At 39.3% G+C, this 20,839-nt stretch overlaps 2 protein-coding genes across 52 annotated transcripts in view; both read right to left on the minus strand.

Annotated features, from left to right (window-relative positions):
• The window catches only part of LOC126212861 (zinc finger protein 83-like), a 1,762,073-nt gene that overhangs the window by 1,086,789 nt on the left and 654,445 nt on the right, over positions 1-20,839 (minus strand). For 19 of the 50 annotated variants that reach the window (XM_049940318.1, XM_049940342.1, XM_049940344.1 and 16 more), the window contains one exon: positions 19,837-19,899. The exons of 29 other annotated variants lie outside the window; for them this stretch is intronic. In XM_049940318.1, the coding sequence (XP_049796275.1) occupies positions 19,837-19,899 (63 nt within the window). Of the gene's footprint in view, positions 1-17,329; positions 17,441-19,836; positions 19,900-20,839 lie in introns of all 50 variants that reach the window. 2 more of the 50 variants (XM_049940322.1, XM_049940321.1) reach the window with 1 other exon arrangement.
• LOC126212871 (zinc finger protein 664-like) overlaps positions 1-20,839 on the minus strand; it is a 576,054-nt gene that overhangs the window by 278,006 nt on the left and 277,209 nt on the right. The gene's annotated exons all lie outside the window — the stretch shown is intronic.

Here is a 20,839-nt window from a genome sequence, read left to right on the forward strand (position 1 = left end):
ACCTATCCTATTCTGCACCCTGATGATCTCTTAACAATATTATTGGGGGGCCATATTTTTCACAGACTGGCTTCAGAGTGGCATATTTACTGCTGCTGTTCAGTGAGGAATCTAAATGCCTTATAGTTATCAATACCCATTTGAGATTTATCAATACCAGCATTTGCCTTTTGATGTAGCAAGCATGCCACCTATTTTTCAACACCTTAGGGCAACTTATTGCAACAGTTTGAGGCTGCATCAACTATTTAGATGACACTACAGTGTCCAGCACCTCCACAGAGAAACATTTGCAGAAGCTTTGCACTCCATTTTCTGTTTTATGTCTGCATGGTTAAAGTGCAATTTGGAAAAGACAGCTTTACAACCATCGATTATTTATTTGGGTTTTGAAGTGTCACATGCTGACATTAAACCATTGCACCAGCATATTGATGCTATTGACCTACTACTACACCCCACATCTATCACAGAATTACAAGCATTTTTAGGCAAAATTGCATATTACCACTAATTCACACCAGACACTATTACTGTGCCACAAGTGCTCAACACATTGTTACATATGGATGTTCATTTTCACTGGTCCCAGCTTGCAACCGGACATTAAAGTAGTTTAAATGTAAGCTGCAGTTGGCCCTTTGTATGGTCACTTTTCAGCTGGACCAGCACACTGTGTTAGCAATGTACGCATCTGAGTTTGGTCTTCGTGCCGTTCTTGCTCATACGTGTGGGAATGGATCTGAACACCCTATTGCACGTACCTCTTAAATCCTTCAGTTCAATGCAGTAGGGTCAGTAGTGTTATTCTCTGAAAGAGAAAAAGGCTTTGGTGATTGCGTATGTTTTATATAAAAATTATGTTTTTCTACACAAGTCTACATTTCACCTGATCACAGACCACAAACCACTGGTCTTTCTTTTTAACGCTTTGGTGCCCTTGCCGAACAAGGGCATACAGCACTTACAGCAGTGAACTCTTTTCCTGTCATGATATGAGATATACTTTCGGCTTATAGTGCAACATGCAAATGTCTTTTAGCACTTGCCAACTGGCCAGGATCCAGAGTTTGACAAAGGAGAACTGTTTTCATTTAGACGCGGAAGCTCAAAATGTTGATGCTTTTCCTGTTACTAGCACTGAAATTGTGGTTGAGGTATTTGCAGATCCTGTTTTAATTAAAATTGTTTCTTTTGTGCAACACAGCTGGCTGGATAAACCTCTGGATCATGCTTCCAATCCTTTGAGAAATTATTTTACATTATGAAGTCTTTCTGTTTGGAATGGATGGCTGCTGTTAGCTACAAAGGACACTGCTCCCCAGGTTACAGTCCCGTCTGCCCTTCAGAGTAAGGTTACGTGTTTGTTATATGTGTGGCACTGGGGTGTGTCACATACAAAAGCATTAGCATACATGCATTTTTTGGGTAGGCACTGATGGAGAAATAGTGCTAGTTCTGGCAGTATGCAAACAGTGAGCCACCCATTAAGTGATTCCCTGTGATTCTCTGACACCATAGCCAGATACATCAGCCTTGGGGACAAATTCATGTAGATTTTGTGGGACCTGTTTTGAATCTCTTTTGGCTTCTTGTAATTCATGCTTATTGGAAGTTTCTGTATACTTCTGTGGTGGCTACTATCTCAGCTTTGTGAAAAATTTTTTGCAATGGAAGGTCTTCTGTATACATTAGTTAAAGACAACAGCTCCCAGTTCATATCTTAGGAATTTGAAGATTCTCGTAAAGAAAGAGGCGTTCACCATGTGGTGACACAGGGGAGACGGAGGCACAACTAGCGTGCAGCCACCCCTGGGAGGTCATAGCTGGTCAATGTGTCACATTGCCCTCCCCTCAGCCATGCAGATGTCGCAGAGGCATTGCAGATGTCATGCAGATGTCATGGTTCCTCTTTTCCACCTTCAGTCTAACAGGGAAGCTGAATGACTGGCATGAACATTTAAAGACTCAGATGAGAAATGTGTTTCATTTGTGTCACCGGAAGTAGCTTTTGACTGGTTCCTCAGTTCTTATAGGTTCACCCCTGTTGGTAATAGGAGTCCAGCAGACTTGTTTCATGGACATCGGCCCTGGACTTCACTGTATCTGCCCTGCCCGACACAGGGCCATCCGCCAGCACAGTGCAGTAGCAGTGGCCAATGCCTCTGCGACATCTGCATGGCTGAGGGGAGGGCAATGTGACACATTGACCAGCTATGACCTCCCAGGGGTGGCTGCACGCTAGTTGTGCCTCCGACTCCCCTGTGTCGTCTGTCTGCCCAGCCGTCTAATACATCGCGGCCATTACCCTCACCTTCTCTGTCGCCACTGCCAATGTTTTCACAACTATCTCCTCTGCTGTGGATACCCCCTTCAACTGCCACGGACCATGGTGGGGGCCCATGTCCCACACTGTTGCAGCCGACACCAGTGCTGCCACCTCCATCACAACCAGTGCCACATGTTCCTTCACTATTAACACAACCTCCTTCCCTATTGTTGACATCAGACACGGAAATGGAAGCTGCACCAGTGCTGCCTGTCCTACCATATGGCCTTAGACAAGAGGGCATGCACTGAACCTGTCCGCACTAATGCCACTTACGACCCTACGCATGGTGGCAGTAGATCACATGACTCAACAACCTACATTGCCCACAGAAGAAATGGACATGAGCATAGTGCTCACGTCCATGCAATGGAAGAGGAGTGCTTTAACTACCAGTTTAATGTGTACATCACTTCATAGTTTGCGCATAAAGTTTGTGCTTGATTTGGCCACTAGAGGCCACTTGGTATGCTAATACAACAGCAACTGTGTGCACATTCTGGCAGATGCGGCCCCCCTTGGAACTAATAACTATATAGGCTGTAGTGCAAGGCTCCACCAACCACTTGTGTACTGCTAATTTTATAGTACCTCGTGTTCCATGTGTGTGTACTGTTCGAGCAATAAAGTACAATTTCCTTGGGTTATAACAAAACAGAACGCAGATTAAGCTTATGTGACATCTCTGTGTGATTTTAATGTATATCTTAACTCATTCCACCTCCTAGAATGTCCTCTTCCTTGATGGTATCTACACATAACAATGAACATATCAACAAATCAATGTATCAAGACACCTAGAGTGGTTGATATTTCTTAAGAAGTACTAAGTTCTTTGCAAGAAAGGACTATGATAAAACTGATGAAACTGGTATGCAGGATAAATATAACACCTTATACACCCTCAGACCTCATGGCCAATATAATAATCCAAATTCCAAAGAATTCCGGTATGGAATGGTGTGAGTATTTCTGAACAATCAGTTTACTGAGTTGTGGTTGTGGAACATCAACTCAAATTATTTACAGAAGGATGGAATGACTTCTAAAAGTCAGTCTGCGGGGAGATCACATTGGATTTTCCAGAAAATTAGGAATACAGGAAGCAGTATTGATTTTGAGGTTTTGTTTTAGGAACCACATTGAAGAACAGCCAACCAATATTTATAGCACATGAAAATAAATGGAAAAGCTTTTGAGAATATTAACTGGCACATGCTCTTCGGTATTCTAAAATTATCCAAGATACATTGAAGGGAGTGAAAGCGTGTCTACAACTATACGGAAATTAACTGTAGTTCTAAGAGCTGAAGAAGAACCAAAAGGGAAACTGTGTTGGTTAACAATGTGAGATATTGTTGTAACTTGTCCCCATACTATTCTCTCTGGAAATTGAACAAGTAGAAATGAAACTGAAGAACAATTTTGACAGGGAATTAAGAGACAAGGAGGACCTTAAAGGTTTGCTGATGTTACCATAATTGTCAGAGATGGAAAAGAATGTGGAAGATCAGCTGAACAGTATGCCACAAAAAAAGTAATATGAAAAATATCCATGAAAGTTAAACAAGGATAGTCAAATTAAGTAAGCTGAGGGTGAGGAAATTAGATTACAAAATGGGACAATAAAAGGAGTAGACAAGTTTTGCCATTTGGTTAGTGAAGTAACTGATGATGGCCAAAGTACAGAGAATATAAAATGGCAATTGGCTATAGCACAAGAAAGTTTCCTGAAAAACAATTTTGTTAACATTAAATATAACTTTAATGTGTTAAGAAGTCCCTTCTAAAGGCATTTGTCTGGTGTGTAAACTTGTACAGAACTGATAAGTGGTCGACAAGCACCTCAAGGAAAATAGAGAACAAGAATCTATTGAAATGTGCGTTTACAGAAGAATGCTGAAGAATAGTTGGTAATACTCCATAAATAATAAAGAGGCATTGAATGTAATCAGGAACACAAGAAATTTACAGCAAAACTTGACAAAGGACAAGGAAAGATTGATGGGATACAGTATGAGGCATAAAGGCATAGTTACTTTGTGAGGCAAGGGAGGGTGGGATGGAGGGAGGGATGGAGGGAGGGATAAGAAAATGTAGAGGAAACCAAATACCTGTTTGTGATAACAGGTGAAAGTCAACAAAGGCTGTAGTAGTCATTCTGTAGTGAAAAAACTTGTACAGTTTAGAATAGTGTGGCATTAAACCAGCCTTTGAACTGAGAAGTACAACAATAATACTCAAATAAATAAATAAATTGGAATGCTGTCCCTTTATTGTCAATGTAAAGTTACTCAAAATTCACGAAAGGTCACAAGTAGTCTTCTCTTTCATTTTCAGAGCTATGAAATAATTGAATTAAAGTATGTCCACATTTCTTGTGAAGATTATACTTATGTATAATTTTGTAAGACAGCAACTAGACAGTGGATAATATGGTATTGGATGACCTGCAATGAAACATTTATGGATCACTTAATGAGTACGAAAATCGGAATTGGATATAGTATACTGTACCATAAATAATTAGTTAATTATTGTAAAGCTTCGTGCAAGATAGATGTCATGTTTGGTGATCTTTGCTGAATACACACATCTAACCTGGTGTTAACTTCCTCCCATTTCTTATCCTTAATATGTTTGCTATTCAGAGTTACACAAGTGCCTCCAATAGCTGTGCTATCATGATGGATTATCCAAATGCAGAATCTTAAATGGTTTGAAAGGTTATTGTTACAGCTCCACTGACACTGGCGACACTGACTTGATAAGCTGACAGGAGGATTGACCACACAATTTTCAAACTAATAAAATACAAAACTCCACAAGTCCTAAAGGTATGACAGTGTCATGGCATGCCCTGCGACCACCACCATTCTGGCCTGATAATCTGCCACTATGGTTTGTGCAGGTTGGAGCTGGGTTTCATAATTCGGGAATATCCACAGATTCTACCAAGTCTGCTACTGGTTAGTGAGCTCTACCATCACTATGTTGCCAAATTTAAGGTTGTAATCACATCAGCTCTTGCACAAAATTCATGTAGCAATGGCCAACAGGGTTGGATTGCAAAGTGTCTGCAGAAAAACAGAGCATGTGTGTCAAATGTTAATGCAAGAAGACATCGAAGTTGGGAAGCTGTCACCATACCTTAGGCACATATATAGTAAAGTTGATGTGGGAATAGTACCCGACTCATTACTCTGTATGCTTTGGAACAGCTGTTTTCTGGCTCAGGTTAAAGCCATAGTAGCATCTCAGGCACAACCATTCTTGGACACTGTTGCAGATCTTGCTGACAAAACTCAGGATGCAGTAGCACCACCATCAATCAGCACTGTAGTGCCATGCAATGGTGTCTGAATATCAGCAATAACATAGGCAGATTATGATCACCCTTTAGACAAATTGGATGCCCTGGATGAACTAATGATGGACTGCCAGTTTCATGCCATCTTAGAGAGTCATCTTCGGGTCATTTTGCAAAGGCAAAGGCAATGGCAAAGGCAAAGTTTAGCCTAAACCTCATGGAAAGCGTTACTCCCCTTATAACCAAAAAATATGGCGTGGCACCTGCAGCATAGTTACAGTGCCCTGAATGCAAGAACAATTCCAAACTCATATCCAGTTCCTTTACCAACCCTTTGTTATGGATGAGTTAACGTGTCATGCTCCACTGCTGAATGTGGAGAGCACATCTGGAGCAGTTAACAGGTTATGTGACTACAATTGCATTCTCAGTGATGCTACTGTGTTCAGTGTACTGGACTGTGCAAAGACTTCTGCAAATTCATGTGGTGAACTGATATTCCGAAGACTTCTGTAATAATGCCATTCGGCTTATACAAAAATGTCAGCACAGTACAATAGCCCGTTATGTGCATGTGCCCACTGGGGAATTTGCATATAGGCAGAGATGCTGGCCTTTGCCTTCATTTCAAATTGGGTTTCTCACTTTAGCTGTCTGCTGAACATTAGCACAGACCAAGGCCAAAAAGTCAGGCCAGAGTTCTTTAACCAGCTAAGAACATTCTGCCCTGGTCTCCATTACTAGAGGACATTTACCACCCAACAAGCTACATCATGGTAAAACAATGACTTAATTCTATAAAGGCTGCATAAATGTGTGGCACAACCAGCTGGAGAATTGAGTTATCTATGATCTTATTGGCCTTTCAAAACATTCATTGTCAGAAGAGCTCTAACATTGTGAAACATTTCAACTGCTCAGTGGATTCATCAATCGAAGGTCTGTACCATCATACTTCAGTTGTTGACTGAGGAACCATGCTGTATGCATTCGCTCACATCAAGCCTCAAGATGTTTAATGACACCTACCTTTTTGCATATCACAACCTGCCCACATGCCCACACTATGTTGTACACATATGGTGTCACTATCTCCACAAACTCTGTACACGGGCCCACATTGGGTTATCAAAAGAGAAGCATGAACCATAAATACAGGGTGTTTAAAATAGAATATACAGCTTCTAAAGTAATGTAGCTTTTATTACACGCAACTTACAATTATAATTCAGCAAATGAAAGAGCAACTCAGTTTTGTCTGTGTAGCTGTGCACAAAGAGAATACTAGGGAATGACCAATAGTAACTGATGAATGTGCTGAACAAGTGAGAGTCTTTCACGCATAGCCCACGAAATCAGTGATGTATGTGTGGAGTCATAAGGTGACACAACTATATCCTTATTGTTTGCAGTTGTAAGAAGCTCTTAAGACTACATCCTATGGTTTACTTGACAATTTTGTAGATGAAAAGTTTCTGTATGGAGCGTATTTTCAATCATGTGGTCTTCAGTGATGAATCAACATTACACCTATGTGGACAGTTGCAATGAGACTCCATTCAATTGAATTTTTTTGCTCCATACCCCAGCAGAAAGTTTATGGCCTTGCTTTCTCACTGAAGCAACTGTAATTCGTGCTTCTCATCTTGTTGTACTAGAACAGCAGCTCTTCCTTCAACTGGAAAAAGCTGAACCACAGAAGGTTATTTGGCAGCAATATTTTGTGCCGCCTAACTGGTATAACTCAATATGCAATTATGCAATTGATTATACCACATTGTCTCTGACCAATGGATTGGTCATAAGGAGCTGGGTGACAAGAGCTTGGTTTGCATTAGCTCCATGTTCACACACAGTTTGATGCCATGCAGTTTTTAACTTTGGGGTTCACAAAGGATCATGTATCGGTGCCTCCCCTACCAGCTGATAAACCTGACTTCATCAACAGCATTGTTGCAACAATTATTCCATGCACATTGAACAAGGTTTGGGAAGAACTCATCTACACTCCTGGAAATTGAAATAAGAACACCGTGAATTCATTGTCCCAGGAAGGGGAAACTTTATTGACACATTCCTGGGGTCAGATACATCACATGATCACACTGACAGAACCACAGGCACATAGACACAGGCAACAGAGCATGCACAATGTCGGCACTAATACAGTGTATATCCACCTTTCGCAGCAATGCAGGCTGCTATTCTCCCATGGAGACGATCGTAGAGATGCTGGATGTAGTCCTGTGGAACGGCTTGCCATGCCATTTCCACCTGGCGCCTCAGTTGGACCAGCGTTCGTGCTGGACGTGCAGACCACGTGAGACGACGCTTCATCCAGTCCCAAACATGCTCAATGGGGGACAGATCCGGAGATCTTGCTGGCCAGGGTAGTTGACTTACACCTTCTAGAGCACGTTGGGTGGCACGGGATACATGCGGACGTGCATTGTCCTGTTGGAACAGCAAGTTCCCTTGCCGGTCTAGGAATGGTAGAACGATGGGTTCGATGACGGTTTGGATGTACCGTGCACTAATCAGTGTCCCCTCGACGATCACCAGTGGTGTACGGCCGGGGTAGGAGATCGCTCCCCACACCATGATGCCGGGTGTTGGCCCTGTGTGCCTCGGTCGTATGCAGTCCTGATTGTGGCGCTCACCTGCACGGCGCCAAACACGCATACGACCATCATTGGCACCAAGGCAGAAGCGACTCTCATCGCTGAAGACGACACGTCTCCATTCGTCCCTCCATTCACGCCTGTCGCAACACCACTGGAGGCGGGCTGCACGATGTTGGGGCGTGAGCGGAAGACGGCCTAACGGTGTGCGGGACCGTAGCACAGCTTCATGGAGACGGTTGCGAATGGTCCTCGCCGATACCCCAGGAGCAACAGTGTCCCTAATTTGCTGGGAAGTGGCGGTGCGGTCCCCTATGGCACTGCGTAGGATCCTACGGTCTTGGCGTGCATCCGTGCGTCACTGCGGTCCGGTCCCAGGTCGACGGGCACGTGCACCTTCCGCCGACCACTGGCGACAACATCGATGTACTGTGGAGACCTCACGCCCCACGTGTTGAGCAATTCGGCGGTACGTCCACCCGGCCTCCCGCATGCCCACTATACGCCCTCGCTCAAAGTCCGTCAACTGCACATACGGTTCACGTCCACGCTGTCGCGGCATGCTACCAGTGTTAAAGACTGCGATGGAGCTCCGTATGCCACGGCAAACTGGCTGACACTGACGGCGGCGGTGCACAAATGCTGCGCAGCTAGCGCCATTCGACGGCCAACACCGCGGTTCCTGGTGTGTCCGCTGTGCCGTGCGTGTGATCATTGCTTGTACAGCCCTCTCGCAGTGTCCGGAGCAAGTATGGTGGGTCTGACACACCGGTGTCAATGTGTTCTTTTTTCCATTTCCAGGAGTCTATTAACTTTATGTGTGACAAATGATGCTCGCATTGAACATTTGCACAAAAAATAAACCTGTTTGACTTGCTCTTTCATTTTACTATTATCAGGGTGTATACATGGACAAGGAAAAAAAATTCCCAGATTATACCCCGGATTTCCCAGTTAAAAATACCGTTTTTCCCGGGTGAAGAAACACTTTTTCCGTGTTAAGTGACAGTATACTCTTCCTCGCCACTGTAAAACTCATCAGTCCTCTGATTGTTTATGGTTTCATATACCGACAGAGAATCTCCTGGCACTTTAGAAAACGAAAACGAAACTTGGGGGGGTTTGAAGAAAATAAAAAAAAAAAAAAAAAAAAAAAACGTCTTGAAAGACCTTTGATGTGCAGCAACATGTACGCTGCATATGTTTCGAATTACGAAGGTATAAATTCGGATTGCACCAAACATCTTACTTTCTGAAGCATTGAAATCGAGATTGCGCTGCACTTTTGTAAGCCAGTCATAAGTCATATCATGTGATCTCACCAGCTGATGACAGCACACGAGACTTGATGTAGTCAGCCAACAGCAACATCACACTTAAGTAGCGCGAACACACAAATAAGGAAAGTTAATGGTTAAATTAATATACATAGCACTCACATATAATATTGGTCTCCAAGATTTATAAGCTGGAAGAGAAGCTAAGCTTGCACACATAATGTTGATCATCTTTGCGCGTGTTACACTTTAAGACACATCACGCAAATGTGCCAGTAAAATTTTTAATAACGACCTAAATGTCCGATTTTCTGGGCTTGAAAATCTTCTCAGCAGTCCTCCTCAAAGAGTTGATTTTTAAATGAGTCAAACACATTGTGATTTAAGAAATTCATCGTACACTCCCGCACATAGTTCATCTTGCGTAAAAGGAAATTTGCTCTGAATTTAACGCTTTTCATACCACCATTCGCAATATTTTCCTGCGACCTGTTAGAAATAAGTTCGTTTCGGCAGTTGGCAGAGAGTGACAGATAACAGGTGACACCGCGCTTGCGCAGCTACGATGACACAGGAAACCTGATGTTCCTAACGAGTAAAACATTAAAAGATCTTACATTATGTAATGAAAGAAACAAGACATCAGAGGATACTTCAAAAGCATCGGAATTTCGTGCACCTTACTAAAATGCATAATTCGGCTTAAAGTGCACATTCGTTTGTCCAGATTCGGATGTAAATTTTATGGAGCACCAGTACAGTATTACCTAATGTTCGGTTCTTTAGTATAGCATAATGCCATAAGTGTACTTGAAATACAGCGAACAGTTGAAACTAGCCAATAGTGTGAAACTAAACACTTTGTTTCAAATAAATTGACTGCCTCAGCAGAAAAGATTAATAAAAGCCGAATCTCTTTAGCAAACCTTCAAAAATAACTTCATTGTTCTGCGAGGCGATTAATGCTTCACTGTCAGAAAGGTGGAAACAAAATCTGAAACTAATAACATATTTAGCCTTCCGTAATTATGCGAACGTTTTTTTAAATTCATTTGATAGCTCCCTGTCACAAAAATCTGTTTTGTTTTCATTTAACGTGGGAACCATAAACAAGGAGGAAACAATAAAATCACTTAACGTATACACAGGTCACATGGAGACGACACACCTCCACACCACAACTCAGACTGCTCTATGCATCAGTCCCGGATTTACTGTTTTACCGAACTGGGGCTGTATTACATAGTGGCACCTACCCACACTTCTGTAACCAGAAGCAGGAGAATGTACTACCCATACACGACGCAACTGCTCAAACGAATCTTATTTAAACAGTTGTCACGTCAGGCTCATGGGAGGAAACATGTCGTTATGAAGCATTGCACATTCTTCCTAAAGCCTTTGACAAAATTTGCTGTTGGCAGACACTTATATAAGCACTGTGTTTTGTTGTTGAATGTCGCGCATTTCCTTCGCAATTTAAAGTTTTATTTTCGTTTTTTCTCGTTCATGTTTTGTTGCTGCAGTATTATTCTGCAGTAGTGGGATACAGTAATATCCTTTGTTAGAGTATTGGTTCTTACCAATCAAAATCACAAAAAACTAGCTGAAAACTAAAACAACAAAAAATTCCCAGAATTCTAAACAATTCCTGGGTTTTTCCCGATTTTCTCCCGGATGAAAAAATTCCCGGGTCTTTCCCCGATCTCCCGGGTCGTATACACCCTGATTATGTATAACGTAAGCTGAAGATAATAAATGCTTCAGAACCTTAAAACCAATACATTCATTCTGAAATACCCTGTATTTTACTAAATGGTAAAACAACAAAACAGCTACTATCTCAACACAGTAAAACCAGAGTACTTATTTCCAAAAAAAAAAAATGTGACACACTTGTGCCTCAAAGCCAGCCTCAGCTTCAAAACAGTCAAAATACACTCCAGGTGTTGCGTTCATTTTCTGACACAATATTTGGACGATGTTCCACTTATCCTTAAGGGACTGATGTAGCAAATGAGACCATCACCTGCTGTGTTTCGTAACTGTCAGTTAGTTCACACGACAGGTGCTCTTGATTCAGCATCAACAGTTTTGTTCAGGAAGGTTCCTTAGACAGGCAATGAAAACTCCATTATTGAGTAGGTAGACATCTTGCTTAGTGTTAATTTACTGCAATTTACAAATCTCAAGATCTTGCTTTCACCAACACATATCTGTAAGTAAATATTTGTTATTCAGAGTTATATGAGTGCCAATAATTTGTGTCCTATCACACCTGAACACATGTATGTAAGTAGTTGGAACGAATATTGCCATGGCAGCTTCGACAAACATTTGTGAATAGTCTAATGGGAAGGAAACTTGAAATTGTAGATAGATTATCTCATGAATAATTAATTATTATAAAGCTTCCTGCAAGATCGGTACTACTTTGGGTGAATACTGAGCACAAGAAATTTGAAGAAAAATTCTTGTTTTGCTTGTTTCAAGCACTGAAAAACAAACAAATTGTGTGTACTGATTTGTTAGTACAGATGAGATGACTGAATGCTGAAAGGCATTATCAGTCTTAAATTATGATGATGATGAGATGAGATGTGTATCTCATGCTTCAAGTCAAAAAACAACAGCAGTCCAACAGAGTCCCACACCAAAAAAGTAAGTCAATCTCATGTGCTTGAAAAATTGTGAACAATTTTTTCTGAGATGCAAAACAGATTCTTGTAATGAAGTGATTCACATGGGAAAACTGATAGCAGGCAAACAACATGTCAGTTTTTTAAGATGAATTGGTTGGGAAAAAACATTGCCATTTGCACAGACAATAATTCTGCTCATGAAGGTGATTTGGCAATGTAGAAATTAAGAGGTCTGAAGAACATCCAGAAAATTCACTTGACTTTGCATCCCTAACTTGAATTTTTCCTCCATCTGATGAGTGTGTTGCTGGAAAATGTTTTTGGATACAACAAAGGAATCGTGGAAGATACAAACTAGTGTTGTATCGACTGTCCTGCATCTCACTTCAGGGATGGATCCCACTCACTGGAAAAATGTTGAATGTCTGACAGAAGACAATGACCTAACAGAAGGCAATGTCAAATGTAATTACATTTTAAACCTAGAAACATTTTTTTCACTTCGATTGTGACAAGTTTACATGTTACCCTGACATATTCTCCCCTGAATGTAGAAAATACATGACAACTAAAACTGACTTATCAGGCACAACTGCTATACTATACTACACACACACACACACACACACACACACACACACACACACACACACACACACATTGTTGTTGTTGTTGTTGTGATCTTCAGTCCTGAGACTGGTTTGATGCAGCTCTCCATGCTACTCTATCCTGTGCAAGCTTCATCTCCCAGTACCTACTGCAGCCTACATCCTTCTGAATCTGCTTAGTGTATTCATCTCTTGGTCTCCCTCTACGATTTTTACCCTCTACAGTGCCCTCCAATGCTAAATTTGTGATCCCGTGATGCCTCAGAACATGTCCTACCAACCGATCCCTTCTTCTAGTCAAGTTGTGCCACAAACTTCTCTTCTCCCCAATCCTATTCAATACCTCCTCATTAGTTACGTGATCTACCCACCTTATCTTCAGCATTCTTCTGTAGCACCACATTTCGAAAGCTTCTATTCTCTTCTTGTCCAAACTAGTTATCGTCCATGTCTCACTTCCATACATGGCTACACTCCATACAAATACTTTCAGAAACGACTTCCTGACACCTAAATCTATATTCGATGTTAACAAATTTCTCTTCTTGAGAAACGCTTTCCTTGCCATTGCCAGTCTACATTTTATATCCTCTCTACTTCGACCATCATCAGTTATTTTAATCCATAAATAGCAAAACTCCTTTACTACTTTAAGTGTCTCATTTCCTAATCTAATTCCCTCAGCATCACCCAACTTAATTTGACTACATTCCATTATCCTCGTTTTGCTTTTGTTGTTGTTCTTCTTATATTCTCCCTTCAAGACACTGTCCATTCCGTTCAACTGCTCTTCCAAGTCCTTTGCTGTCTCTGACAGAATTACAATGTCATCGGCGAACCTCCAAGTTTTTATTTCTTCTCCATGGATTTTAATACCTACTCCAAATTTTTCTTTTGTTTCCTTTACTGCTTGCTGAATATACAGATTGAATAACATCAAGGAGAGACTACAACCCTGTCTCACTCCCTTCCCAACCATATTAGTATGTGGAAAATAACAAAGGTGTGCCACATATCCATGCAATTAATGAATGTCAACCATTATGTATACAAGCTCTTCCTTAAAAATCACATGAAGAGAATAACCTAGCCTTGATATAAAAACAATTTGGAATATATGGATAGTGCAAATGAGAAAAATTAAATTTATTAGATTGTCTTCAGGTGCACTGACCAAAGAACCAAAAGATAAAAATACAAGTTCTCTTTCTACCAGATCTATACAGGGATACAATGGAATCAGTAATCATTGCATTAATCATCAATTTTTTAAACATCCCTGAATGTGGGTAAATTTTGATCTTAGCTTGTAAAATGAACCCAGTTCACAAATTTGCTACATTGTATAACACTTAACTTGCACTAACTGAACAATGTTTAGTATTAATTTAGTTTAGGTGAGGTAGGTTGGAAAAAGCACTGAATCAGCATTTGACCTGACTGTTCATCAGACTGCACCTTGTAAAGGGACATCCTCCTGCAACATTACTTTTCGTCAACAGTAGTAGCCGGTATCAGAAATATTTTTTGAATTTTCAACATGTCAGTATTATATCTGCCATTTTTCTGAAAAATTTCATATAATTTTATACACAATACCTTATATTTCAAGTTAAAACCTATGAAAAGAAATTACTTTATTTTCGTTGTTACACTTGATATGTACTAGCTCTAAATGTCCACTTATATTTTTTTTAAACATTCGAAATTATGAAACATTTGGCACATTTCAATTCTTTATTATTAATTACACAATCTAGAATTGTTTATTATGTTTATTTCTGGATTCATCATAAAATAATATTCTAAACTGACAGAAATTCATTTGTCAAGAAAAATTGTAAACCCTCTGGAATAATGTTATTACTGCAGAGCAAAGTGGAAAAAAGTGTGCTTCTGGCGTGATCAGAGGTCTTTTTTTTTTTTTTTAGTCGGGATGAACAATGTTATTTTGGCTTTGCTAATGTGAAAATTCAAATGACCATGTGTATAGTAAAATAGACACAATAAATCATCGAAAAAACATAAGTTCTGCAGAGACATCCTTCAAATTTATTTGGATCAATTAGACGATGAAAACTTAAAATGTGAAAATTTCAGCTTCAAAATTCAGAACCCCTAGATATGAAGGATTGGAGTCAACTGTGCAAGAAAAGATAGGAAAAAAGTTGGTTGTAAATCTTCCCTTATCTTGAATCTCATGAAAAAACATCATCATCGTAGACAATAGTGATGACAAAGAAGGGGGGGATAGATTACAAGCCATTAATTGTACATCACAGATAAACTACAAAATTGTTTAAGGTTTTGTGTTTCAACGGTGGACGGCATGAGGTGAAAGAAACTTCTCACATTCTGCAAGACACTTCTCCATGGGGACAAGTATTGATATGGATATCTTTGAAGTAAACATGAATACACAGCTCTCAGCATTTATAGCTCTTTAGCACAGAATTTTGACCATTGCAGTACTCATAATTCTAGGAAACAGCAAATTATGTATTAAGGTGGTGGGTATTGTATATAATAATCTTTATAACCAATATGGTAGTGAATGTATTGTTTCTTAGCAGATAATTAATGGTTATTTGGCACTGGCTCTTAGGCAGAGCTTTGATTCAACTGAACATACTGCAAACTGTGGTGTCAGTCAGAGCTTAAGAAGTTCGCTGAACGTGATGCAAACAAGAACATATGCAACATTCAGTGTGGATGGGTGTTTCAAAACTTTGTAACACAGGGATAAGCAGTTCAAGAGTAAAATCAAAATGGTATTTTCAAAAGTCAACTCACATAATATTCCATCATATGGATGTCTCACCTACTCCTCATTCTGAAATTAGGAAAATCACATATTCTCTCAAAAATAAAACTTCATCTGTACTTGATGGTGTTTTCAGCAAAGTGAAGACTTGTTATGATATGTGTTGTATTTTCTGAAACATGTAATGCATCACAAAGACAGTGTATTTTTCCAGACATATTGAAACACACCATTGTTGAACCACTATGTGAGCAAAGTGTAACAGCGATGTAAGTAGCTACCAAGATGTTTCACTGACATCATTTTTCCAAGTTTCTGAGATGGTGATTCACTCTAGAATAGTATTTCTCCTGTGCAACTTTAATATCAAAGCTACAGTTTGGCTTTCAACTGAGAAAGTCATTGTGCATTCATTCATAGAATTTTACAAGAATTTAACAACAAAATAGCACCAGTTTGTATTCTCTGTGACCTATCTAGTGCACTTGACTCTGTGAATCACAACTTAGTTAACTAACGTTTCATGGAATTAATGGGACAGCCTACAAATGGATATTGCCTAATCTAATCAACAGATGCAGAAAGTGTACATAATAATCCAACAAATATAAGCACGGGAGATGCTTCCAATTTGAAAGAAATCAATTATGGTGTTCCACAAGGCTCATCGGTTGGCCCAATATTGTTTCTCATACATGTGAACAACAAAATGCCCAATATACAATAAGCAGAATTAGTAATTTTCCAGGTGACATTAGTGTTGTTACCATCCAAACTCTATATACAGCAACAGAAGGAGAAGTAGATAATGTTCTTGCAAGTGTTACTGGATGGTTTTCTGCTATTGTTCTGACACACACATTAGGAGGCACCACACCAATAAACACAAAGTAGGGAAATAAAAACTACACTGGGAACTACAACATTTTGTGTGTCCATATGGATGAGAGTTTAAATGGAATAAGCACACTTCTGAAATCCTAAAACAACTCAGTTGAGCTAAATTTGCACTTTGTATCATGGCAAATCTTGGGAAGAGACAAATCAGTAAGTTAACATTTTGCATATTTTCATTTAATAATGTCATATGGAATAATGTTCAGGGGCAACTCATCATTAAGAAACAAAGTCTGCACTGATCAAAAACTTGCTATAAGAATATTATGTGCTGCTCACCCAGCACCATTTGCAGACATCTGTTGAAGGAGTCAGGCATTTTGACTACTGCTTCTCAGTACATTAATTCTCTCATGAACTTGGTTGTAAATAATCCAGTCCAGTTCAAAAGGAACATTGATGAACATAAGTGCAGTAACATAATGACATTCATTATTCCACACTGAGGTTGTCTTCAGCACAAAATGGGGATGAACAATGTTGCCTCCAAAATTTTTGATAATTTACTCAATTATATAAAATTTCTGACAGCCAGAAAAATTAAATCTGAAAACTGAAAAATTTTGTCTCACTACTAGCCTGTTCTACAGGAGGATTTCTGTTTACACAAAAAAGATTGTGGGTAATCGTTTCTAATTCACATTTGCATTAAAAATAAAAATAAACCTTGTAAATGGTCAGCATTAATCATACTCACATATAAATGTGTACTTATGACAACTCATTCCACATCATTACAATTACTTGTACAAATGATCCACAGACCAAGAACCTACAAACCAACTTTACTAACTAACTAATTAACCATCAGTCACCCACCCAAAGATTGATTTTGCCAGCACAAACATTCACTGGGTATAGACCTTTTAAAGGTGGTATACCTTTGCCTTTCTCAGACCTTTGATCAGAATTACTTCTCCAGATGTATGGGTGGCTACAGTTGAAAGCGGATTCCAACCCATGGTGCAACTTCACATCTTGCAAATAATATCCTGCAAATATTAGAGGAAAAATACATGGAAAACAAGAAAATGGAAACTGGAGTGACAAGAGTTCAATGATAAACTGTTTAGATCCATACTCTTACACAGTTACAGCGGCACTGAAACAACTTAGTTTTCACTTTAGCCAATAAATATGACTGATAACTGACATTGGCATTCTGTAGTTAAATTATTGTCCTTCTATGGCTACTGACATGCAGTATTAAAGTACAGCGTGGATTTCTGTAAAGGATGATCATTATTCCCTGCCAAATAACTTCATACACATGCTATTCATAGCAAATAATTTCACATTCCCTTTTTTACAATTACGTTGTGTGTCTATGAAATTCCTGTAAATTTTTCACGTTATTAGAAGTCTTCTCTAGAAATTCTTAGGGTGGCTGTTATTATCTGCAGCTATTATTTACAACACAGATATTCTCCTTAGCCTATCATTAAAAATAAAAATTCTTACAGCAGCATGAGAATTTTTCAACTTTTAGTCACACAACATGAAGTCTATTGTTTTTCAGTGTCTTTATTATATGATTTGTTGACTACAATTGAAATTAACTCTATCCCCGAGATTCTCCTAGTCAAAGGTGATGCTAGTATATGGTATATTAATTTGCAGGTAATGTATGTACAATACAGATTTCAGAGTTCAATGTGACAATTTTTTTCCCAAAATCTATGATCAACTGTTTTATAAAACTGGCCCTGAGCATTTGAAATATCTGCCTCCCTTCTGTCCAGTGTGTACTGAGTAATAGGCCTCTAAAAGGGCAAGGTGGTTTTACGTATGCCCCCATCACCACAATCCTGCTTACAGGAGCTTGCAGGTAGTCTCTACTGAGGATGCTGGCGTGCTATACACACACAACAGATTTTAGGAGGGCCTAATGTGTGGAGAAGATATCACTTCTCTGTATTTGTAAATGTAGTATTTGGAGGAAGTACTAGGATGACTGTGGCTATTGTGCCAGGAAATCATGTACACTTTGGAGGCTTTGAATCTACATTGAAGTTATGGCAGACAATCACCACTAGGTTGTAACTAGGTACAGAGTAACAGAAAACAACATTTTTAGCATCTTTGTGTGGTTATTTTACAACAAAATGCCATTTACACAAGCTATGCCAACAATTTTAAGATTGTATAACAAATGGCATTTTTGCTAATTATAAAGTGATGGCTAGTTAAAGCAAACTGACAAAACTTATGAGAGGAAAATGAATGTTTTTCATAGTGATAATCAGCACTCAACAAAGAATAGTAAACTATTTGCAATACAAATACCTGCTAAGTCTAACTACAATACTAATTTTGAACAGCCTTTGAGGGACTTACTACCTCCATCATCATGTGTACATATTTACTACAGAAATTACAACATTTTTGTGCTTTCTTTCCCTCCTCTTCCCCACCCCACACACATGTACTGTGAATTCAGAAGATGTGTTTATGTAATCTGCCACATTTAAAGAAAAAATGTATAAACTGATATGGACAAATAATTGTTTCAAATACCAGATGTTTAAAGTTCATCCGACATTCCAAAAAGGATTCAAGACAGAGAAGTAAGAAATTATTCCAAGTAAAAATTACTGAATGTATTATGTAGAAATTTGCTTTTGACAAAAGAAAAAATTGAACCCGGTTTTCCTGCCTTGATCACATGCTACAACAATGAGAATTTGGCAGGGTCCAGAATGCATACTTAGATGGCCGACTTATTCACACAACTAGTCATTAAGGCGTGGAATCTAGGCTCCAATCCCGGTCAAGGCAGCAATTTTCATATTTTGATTCATAAGTATATCATCACAATAACTCATAATTCTTATCTGTAGTGACATATGCAAGGAACTAATTCTTAAAATATACACACTAAAACTATTGCACAAGCTCACTGATACTACTTCGGCTAATGTTAAGAGAGGACTGCCCCCCCCCCTAAAGTCTTTGTTGTGGTGACAGTCTGATTTGTAGCTAAGTCTGAGATCTAGGTTATGTTTGAAGGTGGCAATTTGGCTGAGAGTTGGCAAAGCTAATGGATGTAAAAGCAGTAAAATCTTGTGGTGGTAATAAGCTGACTAGTAGTGAAGCCCCATCTTTATCTCCATGCCATACTGAAAAATACAGGGGAGGAGGTTCAAATTTAACTTTTACCGATACTTCAGTTCATTTAGTGTAAATTATAATGCTCTATTTTGCCTGCTTTCCCTAGTTTTCTGCCAGGGGCCTATAATATTACAATGACTGTAATCATTACAGGCACTACAGTGAAAGCCTGAACGCCAATGGAGAGCTGCATTGCTTATCATTCCCATTATGATCACAACTGTGGCACAATTCAAATGTGTTTAATTTCATATAGTTACATAAATTCTTGAATTACCTCTTGATTCACACACTCTTGCAATTCTTCTTTCACGTTCACAGTAGATGGGTAAACCTGGACCTGCGGTAATAATAAAACCACATAACTAGTGTTCTTAAGCAGTTGTAATTTTAATAGTTTTCTGTAAAACTTATGGCACTATTAAGTTTAACAATAATAATAATTTTATTACTAGTTCTTTTTTCTGAGAGGAATTATCTCGAACAATGGAAACTCCAGGTTGGGATATCAGCAAAAGATAGAATGGTGCTGACTGTAAAGATGACATGTTAAACTGCAAACAGATACAATGAAAAGAAACTTACACATTAGTTTTGTCCTTTTCTGACTAAGTTAATCAGTAAGTGTCTTTTCACTGTGTCTGCCTGCAACTTAGTGTCTCGTCTTTCCCTTATGTTATCGATATTCACATAGAAAAGATGTGTCATATATATCATAAATCATTTGCCAAGTAATGGAAAGTCAAGGATTGAATAAAAACAATAATATGACGGTAGATCACTACTCACCATATAGCGAAGATGCTGAGTCTCAGACACGCAAAGTGAAAAGACTGCTACAGTGGCCAGAGACAGTGGTCACATGTACGTGTATGCAAATTGTTCTTATGCAAATGTGTATGGGCGTTTTCTACATCGAAAGGAAGCCTTTTGGCCAGAAGTTAAAATGCTAAATAAGTTCTTCTGTTGCCCCTGTGTTACTCAATGTTTCTTTTGTATTGTAAGTGCTCATCTATTTTTTCGTAATATTGTTACAAAAGACTTTTTCTCAACAGGTGATTTTCTTATACCTATGGATGATACCCCCCCATGAACCATGGACCTTACCGTTGGTGGGGAGGCTTGCGTGCCTCAGCGATACAGATGGCCGTACCGTAGGTGCAACCACAACGGAGGGGTATCTGTTGAGAGGCCAGACAAACATGTGGTTCCTGAAGAGGGGCAGCAGCCTTTTCAGTAGTTGCAGGGGCAACAGTCTGGATGATTGACTGATCTGGCCT

The sequence above is a fragment of the Schistocerca nitens genome, chromosome 11 (genome assembly GCF_023898315.1).
Source record: "Schistocerca nitens isolate TAMUIC-IGC-003100 chromosome 11, iqSchNite1.1, whole genome shotgun sequence".
Lineage (NCBI taxonomy): Eukaryota > Metazoa > Arthropoda > Insecta > Orthoptera > Acrididae > Schistocerca > Schistocerca nitens.